We start from the raw sequence: 20,106 nt of genomic DNA on the forward strand, positions 1-20,106 counted from the left end.
TAGACCCACACAGGCTGTTGGTTAGATGAATAAATGATAGGAACGTCCTCTGAGTCCAGATTCCAGGTTGATGTGAGTTCCTCAGACATATCGAACACGGCCGTTCCTGAATGCCAATTCTGGAGATGTGACAGGCGTTCCAGAAACAACTTGAAAACAAATGGAAGTGCCTGCCTGCAGTGGAAACAGGGAGGGTGGGAGGTGGCTTGGCTTTGTTGTGGATTAGACGCGAGTCGTTAGTTGTGGTATTTAGAATTCTTAAGGCAGCGAATGACCAGATTGAACAGGCTCCCTTAATTTGAGTATGTGCTTTCCCCTTCAAATCATTTCTGGAACGCCTGTTACATCTCAAGAACTGGCAGCTGGTAGTGGCCGTGTTTGATATGTGTGAGGAATCAATACAAACATATAAACTGGGCTCACAGTACTCTGATGACATTTCTCCATCTAATGACTAGCTTTTGTGGGTCACAGAGGCCAGCCTTGCAACATGCCCACGCTTACGGTTGTCTTGAAAATGTGCGTATTTGCCATCTGCCTAAGTCCTCAGTTTGATTCTCTGAGTATCATCAGTGGTTGTTTTCCTTTTGTCCATTTGACAGGTGATGACCAAGAAGGAGGACTTTTTCAGTGCCTGGAACTCATGTCTCCATCACGTTGCCTCCCTGTCTCTGGCCCACATCCACAGAGGTCAGTTGGCCCTGGCTGTGTATTCATAGTTGAGCGGCTCAGAGGGATGCACGTGTCTAAGAATAAGTCTCTGCAGAGAAGGAACAGTCCCCACCCAGTCTGAGCCCTCGTGTTGAATTTAGGGCCCCCAAATAACATAACTACTGATCAAACAACACCGACAAAACCCAACGCCAAACCCCGGGAACAGCGCACCTAACCCAACACGACAATCTCCAGCCCTGCTGGATGGGAGCCAGCTGGCAAATGGCGGGCCCCCAGCAGTGTCCCTCTGCCCAACAATGACTGCCATTCCCAAGTAACCAGACCAGAGGGTGAGTGCACAGATAGAGGAGGAGCACTGCCTGGAGATTGCAAACACCAGGACTAACTACCTACACCTAGTCCCCAAACTAGCAAGAAACTAGTTCAACCTTTGAAAGCTGTGGTTTTCAACCAGAGATGATTGTGCCCTCCAGGGGACATTCAGTGATGTTTGGGGACATTTTTGGTTGTCACAGTTGAACAGGGGATGCTGGTGGGTAGAGGCCAGAGACGCCACTAAACACACTACGGTGCACGGACAGCCCCCACAACAAAGAATTTTTTCTTGACACAGTAAGATCCATGAAGATATGGCAAATTGTGGCAATTTTTTCTTGAAATTGTTGTTTAACTTCAAGAATCATTAGTTTATTCATCACGATGCCCTTACTCCACTGGGGGGAAAGTTTGAAGAGAAAGGCGCTCGCTGTGCTTGTTGGCTGTGTGGGGTTTGCCATCACACCAGGTGCACTGCTCGCCCTGGGAAGATGGGGCTGGGTTTGGTCACCACCACAGCTCCGAGGCCAGGCTCCTGGTCCTAGAGTGTCCCCGGGCACATCTTGTGGGGTGGAATTCCTTGATGGGTTCTGTGACGAGTCAAGCCAGCAAACCACAAATGCCTGCATCCCACAGTCCAGTGCTTGGGACCTTGGCCAGCCTCATGACCAGGGGCTCAAGAGGAAAGACTAGAAGGAGAACGCTCAGGAGAATGTGCCAAGAGCACAGGTCCCTTATGGGATGGGAGCCCACAGGAGCACCACACCTGGAGCCAGCCTTTCTACCCAGCGACCACGCCCTGTAGTAACCATGGCCTCATTAGCATCCCAGATTCCGAGTGATTCCCCCTTCTGCGCCCTGGAGCAGGGAAGGAGGAGCAAGGAGAGGGCCCGAGGGTCAGAGGAAGGACAATAGCCTCCCTCCCCATGGGTCATTAAGGAACAGGATTGGGTTCCCTTGCTTGAAGATCGAGAAATTTTCATTTGTCTATGCACCCACCACGTAAGAGGCTCAGGGAAACTCTCACCTTCATCGAACTCAAAAATGACAGATAGATAAACCAGAATGCCAGTTGAAGCATCACCAATCAAAACCCGCCTGCTGAGTCCTCGGTCCGTGTTGCGTCCTCTCCGTGGGGGCTGTCCATGCGGAATCGATGATAATCAGAAGCTTGGCTGTCTGGACAGCTCCTGGGTGGGGGATCTGAGTGTCCACGCTCACCTGCCTGCCTGCCACACAGGTGGATCCCAGAGTTGACTTCCAGGACTGTCCTGGTGTGCTCGGCACCAAACACACCCTCTAAGAAAGATACGTAAACCGCCGCTTGTCTGTTGGTGGGTTATTTTTCAGATTTGTTGAACAGGCTGAAACTTCCCTGGAACATGAAACAGCACTCAAGACTCTCATATTGCAGGCGAGTAGGTCCCAGGCCTTCTCACCCGCTCTGAGTGGACTCCTCTGGTTCCACTCTCAGGGGTGCTCTGGCCCCAGCGCCCAGGCTCCTCCTCTGTTCCCCTGGACACTGACCACAGATATTGTCCTTCCCAGGACACGAGGATGAACCGTGTGGACTCCAGGTGGAAAGCTTCCGAACAGTCAGAGATGGGATTAAATTTGAAAGGGGGCATCAAAGAGTCACTGAACTCATGCCTTCACCTTAGTAACACTGACCATCATGCCTCTAGCAACTCATCCCACTTGTTGAGAGCATAATTAAGCTTAGTGTGAGGGTTGAAAACTTGGGCTCTAGAGTCAGGTTATCTGAATTCAGAGGCTTTATTTACCCCTACCAGCTGTGTGACTGTGAGTGAGTTAATCAACCTCTCTGTGCTTTAGTCTCAACTTCATTTACACAATGTAGATAATGTGATATTTCCCTCGTGGGGCTGTTGAGAAGAAACTTGAAAGCCCTTACCTTAGTGTCTGACCCATAGTTAGCATTCAATAAAAATTTTTTATTGCCGTTAGTTACTACTCTACAAAAACCTTGGTTCGCATAACCAGAGTGGAACATTTAGATCCTTGTTCCATAAGAGGAAGAAAAAGAGAAGGATTAGATTAGGCTCCAATGTATGAAGTCTTAACGTCAGGAAGAAACATCAAGGATCTGATGTTGCAACAACAGCAAATCTTTATACGATTTGGCCGTATAAAGTAACAGAAGGAAAATAATCAGCATGAGTTCAATGACAGCATCTAGAAATCCCGGGAACGTTTTGGACCAGAGAAACCCCTCCATCATGAGGAGGTCTGTGCGGACACCAAATGGGTTCCAGCAGATGGAAAGTGCTCAGCACACACGCCCAGGGAGGATGTGGTCAGCACGTCCTTCCATTCGAATCGTGCGCTCCCCCTCCAGCAGAAGTCTCGAGGGGATGGGACAAGAAGGAAAAGGTCACTGTCTTCAGTGACTGGGGGCCCAGATGCTGCCATTGGCGACTTCAGGAGCACCAAGGAGGAGGGGAAGGGTCAGTCTAAGGAAGCACAGACCTCAGCGTCACCCAGATGGTGACAAACTCAGAATCCAGCCCTTTTTATGAAGAACTGATGGAAGAAGCCTTCCTTCCGGTGTCAGTATCTGTGTGTCACCTAAAGACTCAGGAAAACCGTGTTTGAAGTAAAAATGTTAAGCAGTCTCTCGTGGTTTCTGAAGTGGGGTGTAACCATTGCAATGATAAATTGTTATTTTTCTATGGTACCCATTTTTATCTTGCCCTAGAAAGAGCAGTTCTGAAGCCTGCTGGTGTCTGAACCCCTAAGGGCGTACCAATTCCTAAACAAAAAAGAGAAACAAAGCACTTTTATAAAATGAATTATATCCGCCGTTCTCCACCTCCGTGCAGAACTGTCTCATGGTTTTCTCCTTCTCACGGTTTGTGAGTGGTTCTCATTGTTCGGTAGGAAGTCTTTTTTCTGGTTCTTAATAAAGTGACTAATAATGGGCAATGTTCGCATTCAGAGCGGGTTGTAATGATAATTAGAATGTATAAGCAGTGTGGATTTCTGCCTATCGGAGGATTAATTTCAGACTTCCCTCAGGGATGTTTTGTTTCCAAACGAGACTTCCTTTGTTAATAAAAACGTGATCGCATGCGTTATTAGAGCATTATTTCTGTATTTGATCCATGAGTGCTCATCCTAATAGTCTTCCTGGGACCAGCATGTTCCTCCCTGTTGTTAATGGGTCTGTTCTTTACACAGACCACACTCGCCTTGATTCAGTCCTGGCTTTGGCATTCATCTTCTAGGAAATGATGGGAAAATACTTCCTCCCTCCTTGACTGTGCATTACATTATGTGAGCTCAGAAAAATAAAATGCCACCGCTTCATCCAGAAGTCCTGTGTGAGGTTAGGTACTGGTTGTCCCTTTACACTCAATTCCAGAGGTCCCCAGGACCCTGAGTCTCCCCAGATTGAAGGGCATAACCGACCTCTGGGGTGGAACCGGAAGTTGCCAGTCAACACGTCTTGTTCTTTGAATAACGGGTCTGTGCAGTGGTTTGCTGTTAGGCTGGAGGTGGGGGTCTGGGAGGTGGGGAAGGAGGGTGAACGCCACAGGTACTGTGTTGGCTGTGACAACCCGTGTGTCTTCCTTGGGCCTCGGCACCCTCTGCCAGGTGGGACGAGCTTTGGAGCGTCCCAGGGTGCCCTGAGCGGGTGGTCTGAGGAAGCGTGGAGCTTTGGGTACTACCATTCCTGCTGCGGACCTCTCTCCCTGTCTAGTACCTGGTAAACATGTGGGTGTTAAAAGCAGGCAGAGATGGTCTAGTGGTTAAGATTCGGCGCTCTCACCACCGCGGCCCAGGTTCATTTGCCGGTCAGGGAACCTCACCACCTGTCTGTTGTCATCCTGTGGTGGCTGTGTGTTGCTGTGATGCTGAAAGCTCTGCCACCGGTATTTCAAATTCCAGCAGGGTCACCCATGGTAGACAGGTTTCAATGGAGCTTCTAGACTAAGACAGACCAAGAAGAAGGACCCGGCCGCCCACCTGAAAAAAATTGGCGACGAAAACCCTATGAATAGCAATGGCACATTGTTTGACACAGCGCAGGAAGTGAGAGGATGGCACAAAAAGGCCAGGCAGGGTCGTGCTCTGCTGTCCACAGGGTCTATAGGAGTCAGAATCCACTTGACAGCACTAATGGCAAAGAAGCAGGCAGGGGGCTCGAGAGCCAAGAGTGGGCAGGCATGATTTGCCCCCAGACCCCTGCAGACCAGTATCTTGGAGACTCTGACGTTGGGGAAGAGAAGGAACATCTCCTGCTTCCTCTGTCCCCATCACACAGCTGAACCTCAGACCCGTCAGTGCTTGAGGGGCAAAGGTGCACCTGGGCGCTGGGGGTCTCCATCTCAGAGTTCCTGATGGCTGGGAGAGGCCCATGTGAATGTTCTGCATGCTCTGCAAGAGTCTCCAGGCCCCCAGTGCCCGAAGTCTGGGACGATGGAGAGGCGCCCTCTGGAAACCCAGAGGTGGCAACATACAGGGAAACAAGAGAGCGAGAACTCATCTTCCCACCGCACTTGCACAATGTTGCTTGGAGGGAGAGAAGCGAGAGAGGAGGCTAGACGGAAGTCTGAGCGAGGTACCTGGTGCGACGGAGACCATTTTAAACAGGAACATGGTGGTACTTTGCACTAACATAAATGATGGCTCCTAAAATAAAGAAGAAATTCGACGGAACGCGAAGCATTGCAGCATGTAAGCGCTCGGCACAGTGTGCAACTTTGCCACATTAGATTTTAATTTTGTGCCTTGTCAGCAAATAGACACAAGAAAAGAGAGAGTTGTAAAAATGCAGCCCGCCCAACCTCGTACCCCATTCCTGGCCTTTCCCACACGGGAAGCTGGTGTGACAGAGCACGGCGCCCGGCGTCACTGAGTCTGTGCGCATGTGTCTAGGGAAGAACTCTTCCATGACGCCATGCAGGTTGCACCTATCGTCATGATGTAGGGGTTTCTCCCCCAAAGTCTTGCTTTCTCCCCACGACCGCATAGATGAACTTACAGTTTGGATCAGCCAGACCCTAAGACCCCAAGTGCTGTTTTCTCAAGAAGTGCTGTCACACTGCCCTTGCTGGAGGCCTGAGCCCCCGAGAGCCTCAATCACCCCAGAACCTGGGAGCATGTCTCCGAAGAAGGCCGTCTTCAGGGAACTCTGCTAACTCACTGCCCTCTGAAGGAGGTGACGATTTATGAGCTAGTTTAATGACAAATGACCTGAGGATTCTGTTGCACGAGGAAGAGGGGGACAGAAGGAAAGAGGGAAGGCTGGTTCTTGAGCGATGTTGCTTTGTGGAGGACTGTGACGAACAGAGCTTAGCTGCTGTGCTCGACCCAGGTGCTAATCAGATGTCACTTGTCTTTCGTGTCCCAGGATGTCTGCCGACTGTAATGACACTGCCGTCTCCGTCGATGGAGCCTCTCCTTTGTCCCAGGGCCACACAGAGAGCTGGCTCTTGTCATTTCTTTAATGTCCACAACCTCACAAAGCCTGCTGAGGAAACTGAGGCTGGGAGGGGTGAGCAGTTGCCTAAGACCCCGTACAGATAAGTTGTGGAGCTAGGACCTGCCCCAGGGCGGGCTGACCCCAAAGCTTTGCTCAGAAAGCCTTTTTAGGCATCAGGTTTTGAGTGACGCCCTCCCTCCCCAACTCCCCCAGCTTTCCTCCCTACGGATGAACACCAGAGAACGGGAATTCTAGCGTTCTGGAACTTTCAGAGGGGTTTTTGTATATTTCTTTAACACATACTTTCCTACATTAAAGTTAGCCTGCTGTTCGCTCCTCTTACTGGGTTTGTGCCTGAATAATGCTTCTTATTCTTTCTATCTCACAGGCTTTCTGTGAGGATTAAATGAGAAAACACATGAAGAAGTGCTAGGGCCTATGATCCTGAGGAGAGCTAACTCCCAGGGAGGGCTCAGAGCATCAAGCTCTGCACAAAATATGATGGATGGAGCACTCGTGACTCCCCCACCAAGGCAAGGAGGAAGGGACTGCTATCTACCCAATTTCCACCTGAGGAAGCTGAGGCACAGAGAGGTTAAGTAAATTGCCCAGGGTCACAGAGCAGAAGGAGGATTCAAATCACAGCAGACTGTTGCCCTCTGCCCACCTTGTGGAGCCCCTAAGTGCTGGTTGGGCTGAATCTGGTAGCTCAATGTTGCTAAAGTGGCAAGGAAAATAAGCCCTCCCCACTTTTTAAACATGATTTTTTGCTCTTTTGTTTCCACTGTGTGACAGAGGTACATGGAAAGTGACATACCGTGAGGATCTGATCTGCAGTCCACACTGACTTCACAGCTTCAGCACCTAAGTCGTTTCCAAATCAGGTTAATCAGTACCCAAGTTGGCAGGTGGAAGAAACATAAAAAGTGAAAAAGAAATAATTTTTTACTGCGTCCCTCTACATTGTGAGTTTTCTGCTAGGACTATGAATTAGAAGACGACGTTCTAAACTGCAAATAAAAATAGAAGCAGAGGAACTCTTATCATAACAATTCTAGGTATGATTTTACGTAAAAATACGATCCTGTATTATAAAGTTAAACATATTTGCAATAAATGTAAATTTAAATTTAGGTTTTAAAGGACAGCGTGTTCTAATCTCACAAAACATTTAGCAAATAACCTTTGAGTTCACATGAGCCACCCACACAGAAACCAAAACGAACTACAGAAAAACGTAGAAAAAGCAACTGCCTGTTGACAGCCAGATTTTCTTTCAGCTCTTGGAGTTTTTTTGTCTATAAATAATCCGTGTGTTTCAAATGTGACCATTTTCTTTAAAGATGTCTCCTGGTATGTTCTCACTTCAGCGTGTTTTAAAAATAAGAATTTAATGTGTAAATAATGGTGACTATTGAGTTTTCGGAGGGGAGATTGTCAATATACATGCTTTTTAGATACTATAAGTGTCAAAATGAAGTATTAAGATGAGGGATTCTTTCTTTGGTGCATCTATTTATCGTTTATGAAATCTGGAGTTTGATAAATCGCCAGAGATAAAAACATCATTTTTAACCTATCGTCCATTCCAAATGTCAGCACGAAAAATACTGCTGTGTTCCCTTTTCGTGAATTTACCTCTCTCTTTGCTGATGAGTTATGAGATTTTATTTGCAGACAAAACACAATGCTCTATTAACTTGAAAATGATGGCTTTTACTCAGAAACGTGAGAACTGAAAAGAAAAAAAGGCATTTAATCCCCTGAGATATAATCATTTAACAAGGTTTGCTCTATGCTTAAAGTGGCATAGAGTGTTAGATGGAAAATGATCACAGGATAACCAAAAGCGAGGTTTTCATGGGCATCTCACCTTCCTTTCTGCCCTGAGGCCCCCTGAGCTGGTAGGCAAAGAGGATATTGAATACTCAATGGGGAAATTTCATTTCACATCATTGGAAGTAGAGATCGATGAATCTCTTGTGATTTTTCCCCCCTGAAAATCAGGCAGAAATTCTCTCTTCGTTGCCAGCCTGGACAATAAAATTCCAACAGATTTCTTTAGTTCTAGGTGAAAATTATGCTGTGTCCAAGAGTGCAGCCCAAAGGACCTGTAGTCCAGATGGCACCTAACCTCTTCTTCCTATGAACGGGAGGATAGAAGTGCATAAACCAAAAAAGTGAGTTAGTCAAGAAAACAACATGGCAGAAAAGAAAGGCTTTGTAAAATAGCTGGTTCTTAAGATGTAATACAGTTTCTTGATACAGTGACTATTCTTTCCTTGTGCATATTTTATAGTTCTTAATTCTGGAGAAGTTTAAGACAAATTAAATTTGATGCAAACTCATTCCAGACCATGGCCATGTGGTTGAGCTGTTCTGATAATTGCTATAGAAAGCTTTTTTCAACAGCTGGTTAAGGAGACACTCAGGTCCTGTCTTAAGCACCAGAGGCGCCTCAGGTCCCAGCTGTACAAGGCTGGTTGCAGCTGTGGGAAGATGACCTCAGTGTGCTTTGGTCTTTCCTCTTGCAAGAAACATGCAAACCGTGTTGGTCCTAAGGCGTGGGATCAAGGTATTGCCTCAGACTGTGGGACCAAAATGGCAGAAGATCTGTGGGAAGCAGAGACTTGCTCTGTATCTCAGATTCCGAATGCCCCATGAGGAACAAATCTGGACCTGCTTCGCCAGAATCCAGCATCTACTCAGTTGTCCTTCAGAAACAATACTGACGTAGAATGCTCTTTGTTTACTCCTTTATTCTCCCATCATCATCCAACAAGCTTGTGTTGAAAGCCTACTGTGTGCCAAGAACTGTGTTAAGTGCTGGGGATGAACTATCCAGTAAGAAATGGCCCCTGCTCTCAAGGAGCGTTAGTCAGAGCTGGGATCAGGGTTACCGTAGACCAGGTGCTCTGGGAGAACACAGGAGAGACTTAAGTCAGACCCAGTGTGTGGGGTCCACATGGCTCCCCATTAAGTCCCAGGCAGAGCAATCAGCAGTAGAGACCTTGCCTTTTGAAGGATTGGTTGGATTTACCTGTATTGAAAAGGTGGAACGGGCATTACAAGCCAAAGAAAAGCAAAATAGGAGGCATGGAATGCATGGATGGTTTGGGAAAGCGCTTGTGGTTTGGTGTGTCCGGAGTGCAGGGCAAACATGGACAGTGAGAGTCAGGGTCCCACAAGGCCTGTGAGCCGAGTCTGGGAACTTTCACTGCCAAGCTCCAGTCAGTGGGGGTCCTGGAAAGATTTAGAGTAGGGGGAGGCAGGACCAGATTGGGGCTGTAGGGAGATTTCTGCAGCTATGATGTGGAGGGGAATTGGGACCAGGGAGACCAGGTGAGCCTGTCCAGGAGGGAGCAACGAGGATACAAACTGAGAAGAGATGGCGGCAGGACTGGAACAGAGGAGAGGGTTCTGGAGATGTTATGGGAAGGAATCTACAAGACCTTGAAAGTGATGGGATGTGAAGGGTGAGGTAGGAGGAAACATGAAGAGTGACAAGGGAGGGCTCTGGCACCAAGGTAGAGATGAGCAGACAGCATCAGATTCAGCTTGGACATGTGACTTGTGGGGAACCTGGGGTCTGTAAGTGAGATGCCATGACAGGGGAATGGCAGAGAGGCCTGAGGGACACAGAGATCTCCAAGTCCTGGGCAAGAGCACCATGTCAAATTGAGAGAGGCATCCCCCCAAAGTGGAACATGGGAGTCAATGCCATGTCCCAGGCCATTGCTCACAGCCGTCCTGTCCATTAGCCTCATGATTTAAGTGCTCTATCCAGATTCCACAGCAATTGGTTTTCCAAAGTTGGTGGACTCCTGTTCTCTTGATGGATTGGTGGGGGGTGAGAAGTGACCTCCAGCTGAGTGTCACTGTCACAGGTCTTTCCAGGCAGATGCGAGGGGATGTGCGGTGGGTGGGCAGTCCCATGGGGAAGGGAGAAGATAGGGCGATAGTGGCCACCTCCAATGGACATCTCTCTCCCTGCCTCTTTGTGCAGAGCAGACCCCAGGAAGCAGCCCTTGACCATAGTGAGACAGGGCCACATTGAGTGAGGAAGTGCTCCATCCATCTGAGGGTAGGCAGCCTGCCTGCACATGGGAAGACCGTGGGTTCCAGAGAGCGGAGTCTGCATGAGCTGCGCCCTCCTCTCTCCCTGAGTGAACGGCCACGTTTGCCCCAGGGTGAAAGGGCTCTACCCCGGCAAGTCGGTGACGAGCGTGCTCCCTCTTGTGACTTTGTGCCTGAGCCAAAGACCACAGATGGCTCTCCTTCATGACCAGCTTCGTAGGAAAGAACCCAGAGAAGAAAGATAAGACGGACCTGCAAGGCTGCATGCTTGGATGGAGGGAAGCCACTCCCTCCCGGGGCCCTGATGCTGCAGACAGGGTTTGGCCCTTCACAGCCCTCCCCCCCTCCCTGCCGGAACTGCCCAAATGTAGAACTTGGCCGCCAGCTATCCACCTCTCGCTCCCATGGCTCAGACTAGGATCAAGCCTTCCAAGATGTCAACGAGACCCCATCACTGCTCCCATCTTAGGGCCTGGCCAAACTGGCATTTTGCCTGCCTAGAGAAGTGCAGTCTCTGCAATCCACACTTTCCTCCTCTGTGGGCAGAGTTCTTGCAGATTTCAAAGGAGTGGGGGGAAAAAAGACTTGTTAGTTTATTTGCTGACAAAGTCTTTAGGACCTCTGATTTGCAAGACTTTGGGCGAGGGTTATAAATGACACTTTTCAATGTAGTAGAGGGAATGAGATGTGAACCCAAGGGGAAGGTGATGAGCCTGTGAGAGGTACAAGGAGCCTGCAGACATCACAGGACTCCGAAACAGTCTCACAGAATGTCCCTCGGTACTGGGTCTTGAAGTACGAATAGGATCCCAAAGTTGGAAATGTGGCAGCGCCTTCTGGGAGGAGGCTACAGCGTGGACAAAGGTGAAGGTGACACAGAGAAGGGCTTGTTCAGGGAATGCCAAGGCCCCTGTTCTACCAGAAGGGCAGAGTTCGGGGGAGAGGCCGGGAAACAATATTGAGAGACGGAGACTGGAAAGGTGGGCTGCAGAGGGCGATGGGTGTGCTGAACGCTGCGTTACAGAGCTCGGGCTTTGCTGGACAGACAATGGGAAGCCGATGAAGGGACTGAGCTGGAGAGTGACCCTCACACCCAGGCTCCCTTGAAGGAAATCTTCTTGGCCCCAGGGCCCATGATACATTGGAGAAAGAGACCCAGGTGGTGATGGGTGGAGGGTAGAGACCAAAGCACATGAGTGTGGCCGGCAAGCAGGAGGCCAAAGATCCGCAAAGAGGCAGTGGCACTGGGAGCTGAAAGGAGCATTTGCATTGGAGAAGCAGAGGTCCCATCCCCAACCTGGAGGAGGCTGTCCCTTAAGAGGTGCTGTGGTCCCAGTACTCAGGACGAAAATGTGCTGAGACTTGGTTCCAGAGAAGAGGCACCCTTTGAGCTCCTGTCACGCTCCCAGACGTGCTCATGGAGAAGGGGGAGTTGCTCCTTCTGTGCCCTGCCTGCTCTCTGGAGCGGATCGTGGGAGCTGGAGCGAGGAGCGGGCAGGCACTGCTGGGCCAGCAGCCACAACAGAGCCGGCTGGGGCAGGGGGGGCACAGAGCAGGCAGGGAGCCACGGCCCTTGCCTGGCCTAGAGGGCCCCCAAGGGCCAGCCCCACACCCTTTCACCACGTCTCAATGGGCAGGAGGCTGGAGCTGCCACAACTGCTAGTTGCCAAGAAGTGAAAAGTCCCTGTTTGCCCTGTGTGTTGATTCTGAAAACAAAGCTAGAGTTCTTTCTGCAAAGGCGAAGCCTTTTCTTGCTCTCTCACCCGCTCTTTCAACATTTCCCTGTTATGTTGAGAAGAAGAGGTGGGTGGGGGACTTCAGAAGCCCAGAGTGACAGACAGTTCTGCAAAATAAGCTGAGAGCACCACTGTCACACACAGGTGACAGGAGAGAGCTGAGGGACAGCCACCACCATGTTCCACCTTGTACCACAGAATAAGCAGAGGGCCACTGGTCGGGAGACTTGGGCGTGGGTACCAGGTGAGCCTGACCCTCGAGGCCCCAGGGAGAGGCAGGACTGGGCAGAGGTGTGGGTCCCGCTGCCCCTGGCGCCACAGAAGGGTTGGCAAGTGTAGCTTCATTCATCCAGAAGGCCAGGTTCAAATTTAGAATTCTCGGGTTCCTGCAAGTTTCGTGAACTCTGCAGCTTGGGGAGAAGCATCCTGCCTCCTCATCCACTGTCCCGACCCCCAGCTCCATCCCACATGTGCATCCTCCAGGCTAGACACCCAAGGTCTGTCTACACCCCTGCCAGCAGCTGCCCCTTGGCCACGCTGTTGGTCTAGAGGTACGCACACCAGGAGGAGTGCATTCCCAGGCAAGAGGCTCGAGCTGCCTGGGCTAGGAAACCCAGGATCCCGGCTACCTGGAGAAGTGGAGTGTGGGCTCCGGTGGGCACTCCCCCGTGACCCCGTGGGGATGGCTCCAGCCAGAGGAATACCAGAGCTGGACTCTTTAAGGTTTGGCGCCTGGGGCCGACCCTTATTTCCCAGGGCCCTGTCTCAGGGATTGAGAGAGACGCTGGAAGAACTTTCTAAGACAGGATTTCTGAGCAACACAGCCGCCTAGGTCCTACGTCAAGGTCAACTGTGCCTGCTAACTTAATGATAGTTCCCCAACGTTGCCAGCCGTATTTCAAAGAGAACAATAGGTCAGATGCTCTTGTGCTTTTGGTTTGTCTTACTTTTGCCCCCTTATTTGCATGGACATGTCATAATGAAAGCTCTTCTAGGTACAACCATTTCCCTGCATTTTAGGGATCTCCATATTGCAAAGTCCTGTCTGCCTTTCAGAAATGGCTGCAGGGGGTGAGGCTGTTGAGCAGAATTTATGCCCTGGCCCACAGCAGCACATGTTCAGAAGGGGAGACGTATGTCTTTCATACTGGCCTGTAATTTTTTTCTCCCAAACTACCATTTTTTTTTTTTTTACTTCAATCAGGTCAGTTTTTCTATGCTTCCTCCTCCCTCCCCTCCCCACCCTCAAAGCTACTTGTTATCTAAAAATCTGTTGTTCTCCCACTAGTGTCAGGCTGATATTTTTGTCACACAAGGTGGAAAGGTTGAACCAAGGACAGCTAGGCCATCCTCAGGCAGGTGGAAGCCTTGGCATCCGCCGCCAAAATGAATGACATTGGGACCCTTCCCAGCAGCTAAAGCAGGCAACGTGGAATCAAGACAACGAGTTCTGCAGAGTCTCTCAAGGCGGCGCGGCCCACTGAACCCTGCCTACCATCGGTCCTGTTTGCGGCTCCTCTTCTCATGAGGCAGGAGCCCCTTGAATCAGCAACAAAGGTAGAGGAAAGTAGATACCACAGAGGCTTTCATTTTGAGTTTTTTTTTCCTATTTCAGTCGCAACGGGAGGAGGAGGAGGGGAGTGAAATGTCAACCTTGTGGCTGCTCACCACGAGCTGTCAGTGAATAAGGCAACGCAGCAAGGTGGCCACGCAGGCCTGGCGAGAGCGGCTGCCGGACGGCGTGCGTGGCCTCCCTTTCCTCCTTTGGGATTCAGGGGTAGACATCAGAGTGGGTGAGGTGAGAGCTGACCCACTGTTGGCATCAGCGCGCTCGTCGCCCTGACATTGTGGGCGTGGGGAAACATCCCAGAATTCTGCGTGCCCTGCTTCTGTTGGGGCCCCGGTTGTCAAGGTTGGCTTTTGTTGTTGGTGTGGAAAAGGTGGAGAGGTGCTCGCCCTGTTATACTGAGCCAGCCAGCCGAGGGAAAACTGCATCTGTGTGGCCCCGTATTCCCGCAAATGCACTTCAGCCCAGTTCTGCAAAACTGGTTGTGACTTTGGGCATGTTGGAAACGATGTGCATAGAGCTAAGTTCAGGCTAAGACACAGGCTGTCTGCTGGGGCCACAGACTCCACAGTGTCACTCCCGAGACCAGGGCTGCATATGCACCTTAAACCAAAGGAGGATTTGAAACGAAAACCCCATGTGTGATGCGTCACACCGAGACATCGAGGGAAGAAATCAGTGTGATGGAGAAAGGATTGAGAGAGCTTCCTTCTCGGCACAGGATGGAGTGTTGACTCCGTGCCAGGCACTGTTTGCTGGCATCTGGCCTCTGCCTGGGTCCTCACAGTAACTCCAGGAGGTGGGCACCACTCCCCACATGTGACTGATGAGGAAACTGAGGCTCAGCGAGAGCATGTGACTTGTCCATAGACGTGTGGCTGGTAGTGGCAGAGTGCAGTTCAAGGCCTGTGCTAGTGACCGCTCCGCCACTTGGGTCCAGGAGAGAGGTAGATTTGAGCAGATGGGAGGGGATCACGTGGGCTGAGGACCAAGCCATGGGTTAATGACAGTGAGGAGCCATCAGAGAGAGTGGTTGGCACCAGTGAAGAGGGGCTAAGACTGGGGAGGTGAGGGGAGGCCTGGGGAACTCTGGCAGTGCCAGGTTTCCAATGGTGGCTGCAGTGGGTGAAGTGACAGGAGAGGAGGGCTGAGTATCAAGGTTGGGGACCAAGTCAGGGGGTTGTGCAGGAGTCAGAGTGGCTCCTGTGCTGTGGGAAAGGGGTGCATTTGGAGACATCGTGCAAGAAGAGTCAGCAGGCTTGCTTGCTGATGTGAGGGAGGAGTCAAAGATTTGGGCCTGGTGGCTGGTGGATGGCAGGACCGCAGAAATGGGAAAGTTCAGCAAGGGGCTGGCTAGGCGTGGAAGCTGACAAGGTAACAGCTGCCCCAGCAGGGTGCCACATCTTGTGAACCACTAAAAATCTCACAGCAGAGTCCAGTCAGGGGCAGCTGCAGGTGTGGCTGTGGGCCAGCACAGAGAGTGGAGAGGGGACAGGTGAAGGCAAGAGTCTGGTAGCCCTCAAAGGAGACAAGTAGCAAGCGCTCAGATTTCCGTGGCCTCTGCCACAGAAGGTCCCAGTCACAGCATAAACCAAAGAAAATCGCCACCTCCTGGAAGATCATCTAAAGAAAACCAAGCTCCTGTATTTGTAGATTATTCTTTACTCATCCTCAGACAACAGTCAGAGTTCAATATTTTGTCACAGCAAATTACGTCACAGCAAAAATCCAAAATAAAGCTAATGGCAGTGTCCGGGGAGAGGGGGTGGTTGCTTCCGGGGTCTTTCGCGGGCTGGTGTGTTCGGAATGGGGGAGAGCAAACGCATTTGTATAAAGTCAGCATAGCTCGGGCTCTTACCTTGTGCTATGAGTTTCTACTGAACCCCTTTTATGGGCAAAGTATCATGCTTCAATTCTTAGCGCTTTTAACAATTTTTATTTTTTAAAAACATTTAAGATTCTGTGTAATTATTACAGGCTTTAGCCAGTTGATAACTGGATGAACACATAGTGTAAAGCTGCCAACACCGACCCCTCTAATGATGCTGAGCACATTTTGACTGGATAAGAGCAAAAATTTAGACTCGGAAGAAATAATCAGTGCAAGATATACCTGACAACAGTTAAGACAGCACAGAGTAATTCAGTCATTGGTGAAAACTGTCTAAGGAATTATATTTTATAAGTAACACTGAAAACCACAAAAAAAGTGACCCAGACCATGCTTACTTGATGAAAATTCATTTGGCTGATTAATTCTCCGTAAAATGTCTGCATTTGTAATGTCTGTCTGCGTTGACATCCAGATATGTCACTGGGGTCAGGACAATGGAGTCAGACGGTCCTTCAGTCTGGAGTCTGGTGGAGCTCTGCCTACCTTGGCGGGTCCTGTGCCGGGGGATGGTGGGTGCTGGCGCTGGACCCGGGGCGGCAATGGCTGTGAGTGCTTGGATGGGCGGACCTGCGGGGTTCTGGTCGAGGGGTGAGCTTTGTGCTGCTCAAAGGCAAGAGGGAGGACGGTTCCCAGGATCGGCAGTGACGGGTTATGACAGGTAAAGAGTGAACGCAGCTTTGAGTCTGGCAATAAGGGGCTCCCCTAGACGGGTTAACTGAGTTAAAGCTTTAATGCCTGTCGAAAGAAGAGGGTTTAAATCTGAGGGCGGCAGGGACTCATGGGAGCATTTTCCAGAGTGAAACATACAGATAAAACAGCGTGCAGGGCAGGCGGTCTGTGGTTTGGGGCTTATTTAGACCAAAATAAAAAGGGGTGCTCACACGAGGGAGCTTTTGTTGAGAGCTGGGCCACCAATATAGAGAAGGGGCATGTAATCAGTGTAAACCGTCTAGATAAATATTCCTGGAGCTTTCATGGCCAGCTAAAGTGGATCGTTAAGTGTTTTTTGCGAACCTTCTTGGGTTTCTCTCCGCCATGCTTTTGGAGAAGGATGATTGGGGAAACACGACTTGAAATATTTTGGGGAGTTTGTGGAGTTGGCCTGAGTCAACACTCAGGACCGTGTCATTCATCCAAAGAGAAGACTAAAAGCCATAGGAATCATGATGGAAGACGGCGATGATAGAAAATTTAGCACTGCCAGATTTACAAAGGCAGGCGACTCCTCTCGATGGAGGTCACAGGAAACCGGCACACAGTGTGGTCTCGGGGACAGGACGGCCACATGGTGGCTGAACCCAGAACCTCCCTGGGGTTTAGGATGCAGCTTTGCTGATGGTAGTGGCCGTGTGCTCTGCTGCAATCACCCCAGCTCAGAGTGGTGGAGAAGTCACCGTGTGCTGGCCCTGCCCTCCTGGGGGCAGGCTCTGTCCCCTTGCACATATCACCAGGAAAAGATGGATAGCACGCCACCTGTTTCTGCTCTAACCACAGTGCTCTCCTCCACACCAGGGCTGCTCAGGGTCCAGAGGGAGGCCACTCACCCTTTCTATTTCTTCCTTTTCAGTTACTTTAGAGCAGTTCTCGCTGGCAGTGAGGCGCTGTCCCGACCAAGAGGACCAGGCCTTGTTAATGAAGGTAGGTTCTCCGACAAGGTACTGCCTTCCTTAAAGGCTCACAGCATTTTTATTGCCCTGAGGAGAGGTTCATTTTTACAAGCAGGAGTGTATTTATCATCTCTGAATTTTGTGCTCCGTGGGGATAAACTTGTCGTCGGTGGGTAGGAAGGTTGCTGGTTAATGAGAACCCACAGAGCGAGCACGGTGACAGGAGAGTGGGTGTCACCTGCTAGCGGGGAATCTGTGTAATTCTCCAGAGGGCCCAGTTGCTTCTATTTAAGCTTATCTGACAGAGTCTTGATTCTTTTAGGAGATTTATGAGGCTTGGCCAAATTCCCTGGCTCTCACCGTACTTTTTAATTAAGACAAAGGATTCCGTATGCTCTTGTCTGCTGCATCCTCACCTTCGTGGCTGTGGGGAAGGCTACACAAATTAGGCTATTCGTGTTAACCACTGGAATGGGCATCTTATGTCATAGATTCCTTGCCTTTGAGTGGAAGACAAACTTCTTTTCTTCTTGGTATCAATCATTTTATTTGCTGCCGAATGACAAAGGAGCACAGGTGTGGTGTAACCTAGGTTAAGTTTGTGCCTCTAGGTGAGCCAAAGGTGGGGGAAACCTGGCCAGCAGCCTGCATGCATTTAATTAAAACTTTGTCTTTGAAGGCAGAAGACAGAAAATAACAACAAATCGCAAACATCCACACACACTTTTCCACCAGTGACTAACACTCGTGTTTTCACCTAGAATCTGTATTTAGACTGACCTTGAGGCATACGCATTTCCGTGATGTCATTTCAATTCCTGTACCATCAGGAAACCGCCTGTACTAGGAATTGCATTTTTTTACCTAAACACCATACCAGGTGTCCTCTGACTTTAGAAATGGGTGGAAAAAATAGGGTGTAACTATAAGGGATTTTCAACTCATTTGCCTAAGATGTGATATTTTTGGTCTGTCTTTTTTTTCTAAGTTTTCAGTGATGTTAATTTTGTAATAAAGAAGTACTGATAACAAATGTTGGTTCGTCTGGAAGACCTGGTCCACCGGAGTCCTGGGTGTAATACATCAACTTCGAATGGCATAAATTCAGGCACATAAGCTTTTCTCGGTATTTTGAAGTTTTCCACATTTAGCTCTCAGTTCCCCACCCTGAGGTCCATTCCCCAAGGACCTTTCCTTCCATATACCGGCTGTATTTCTGTGGCCTTGAAGCAGCTTTTGGGACCAAGACACTCATCTCTTTACCCCTAGTGACTCTTCAAGTTGCTGGGGACACAGGCTTTCGGCCCTTTCTTCCCATTCTTCTGTCTAGCATTTTTTCCTACCATCACTCCTTCTTGCTTCTCTCTTGTTCTTCTCCCACTGTCCATCTCTGCCCCATTTTCCCCTCTCCACTGTGCTGCTGTGTGCTGAACACCTGCCTGTGTGCTGCTTGGTACCACTAGTGAGCCCCACGTGGGAGTTATGTGGGTGTCTCAGAAGCAGTGTGGGGAGCTGGGGCAGACCACGGAACCCAGCATCAGGAAACCAGAACTCCAGCGCAGCTTCCAGCTGTCCCCGTGGCCTGCCTGCCTTGGGATGCCACATCATGTCTATAGCAAGAGGGTAGAAAGAGATGCCACCAAAAGCATCCTTCTCTCAGTTTCCCACTTTCCTGCAGACTCTCATTCTGCCTCCAGCTGGCGTCTCTGAAACTTTTGGTTAGAAGCTAACAGGCGGCCGGGCCAGTGGCACAGCAGTTAAGTGCGCACTTTCTGCTTCTCAGCGGCCCAGGGTTCGCCGGTTCGGATCCCAGGTGCAGACATGACACCGCTTGGCAAAAGCTGTGCTGTGGTAGGCTTCCCCCATATAAAGTAGAGGAAGATGGGCATGGATGTTAGCTCAGAGCCAGTCTTCCTCAGCAAAAAGAGGAGGATTGGCAGCAGTTAGCTCAGAGCTAATCTTCCTCAAAAAAAAAAAAGAAAGAAAGAAACTAACAGTTGGGGGTGGGAGAGGAAGGTTAACATGGCCTGAGGTGTCCTGAAATGTGCATGATTTCAGGGACATTCGATATTTTGTGTCTTCCCTGTTGGTTTCTGCAGACTCTGTGACTGTGGCAAGTGGGGACGCTGTCTGTGGGTGTTTTCTCAGTGTTTGCAGGTATTTGAACAGGCATCATCAAAGAAGTTTCACTGAACAAAAAGTGTGCTCTGTTCATATATACTGAAACTATTTTATGATTTGTTTTCAGGAGACTGAGGTTTTTTAATGTCACATATCAGAGAGTACTGTGTGAGTGTGACAATGGTGTTGCGGGATTTTTGTAGATCTTATGTAGCTGTGGGAGAACTTGCTCAGGGTGACAGGAGGTCATCTTGATCACAATTTGCCTGCAGTCCGGTATGTGTTTACTTGGATGAGCTAGTCCTTTGCAGATTATCTGCCACAAACTTAAATCTTTAACTCGACCTCCCTGGGTGAAAAGTTGTCTCAGGCAAAAACTGCAGATCTGGACCAAATATCATGCTGTAAAATGACATTTCGCCTGCATCCTGTTGCCTCCCTGTGTTGTCAGAGATAATGGAGGCTTGAGGACAAATATGTCATTCAGATCTGTGAGGGTGCTCTCCACGTGGACTGCAGAGAAGAGGCGAGAGATGAACACACAGCTGAGCCAACGTCAGATAACAGGCTGAGCCAAGGTCAGATACCCCTGGAGATACAGACCCAGAGTGCAGGGCTGTGGGGACAGCAGAGGCCAGAGGCTTCATCTGACAACCAAGAAGAGC

General features: G+C 49.8%; 1 protein-coding gene across 15 annotated transcripts in view; it reads left to right on the top strand.

Annotated features, from left to right (window-relative positions):
* Positions 1-20,106, top strand: part of ACOXL (acyl-CoA oxidase like) — a 360,428-nt gene that overhangs the window by 280,935 nt on the left and 59,387 nt on the right. For 6 of the 15 annotated variants that reach the window (XM_070235145.1, XM_070235143.1, XM_070235140.1 and 3 more), the window contains 2 exons: positions 603-690; positions 17,281-17,351. In XM_070235145.1, coding sequence (XP_070091246.1) covers positions 603-690; positions 17,281-17,351 — 159 coding nt within the window. Of the gene's footprint in view, positions 1-602; positions 691-6,367; positions 6,559-6,827; positions 6,973-7,234; positions 7,498-17,280; positions 17,352-20,106 lie in introns of those variants that run through there. The other 9 variants (XR_011425932.1, XM_070235142.1, XM_070235148.1 and 6 more) reach the window with 7 other exon arrangements.

This window comes from Equus caballus, chromosome 15 (assembly GCF_041296265.1).
Source record: "Equus caballus isolate H_3958 breed thoroughbred chromosome 15, TB-T2T, whole genome shotgun sequence".
NCBI classification, from domain to species: Eukaryota; Metazoa; Chordata; class Mammalia; order Perissodactyla; family Equidae; genus Equus; species Equus caballus.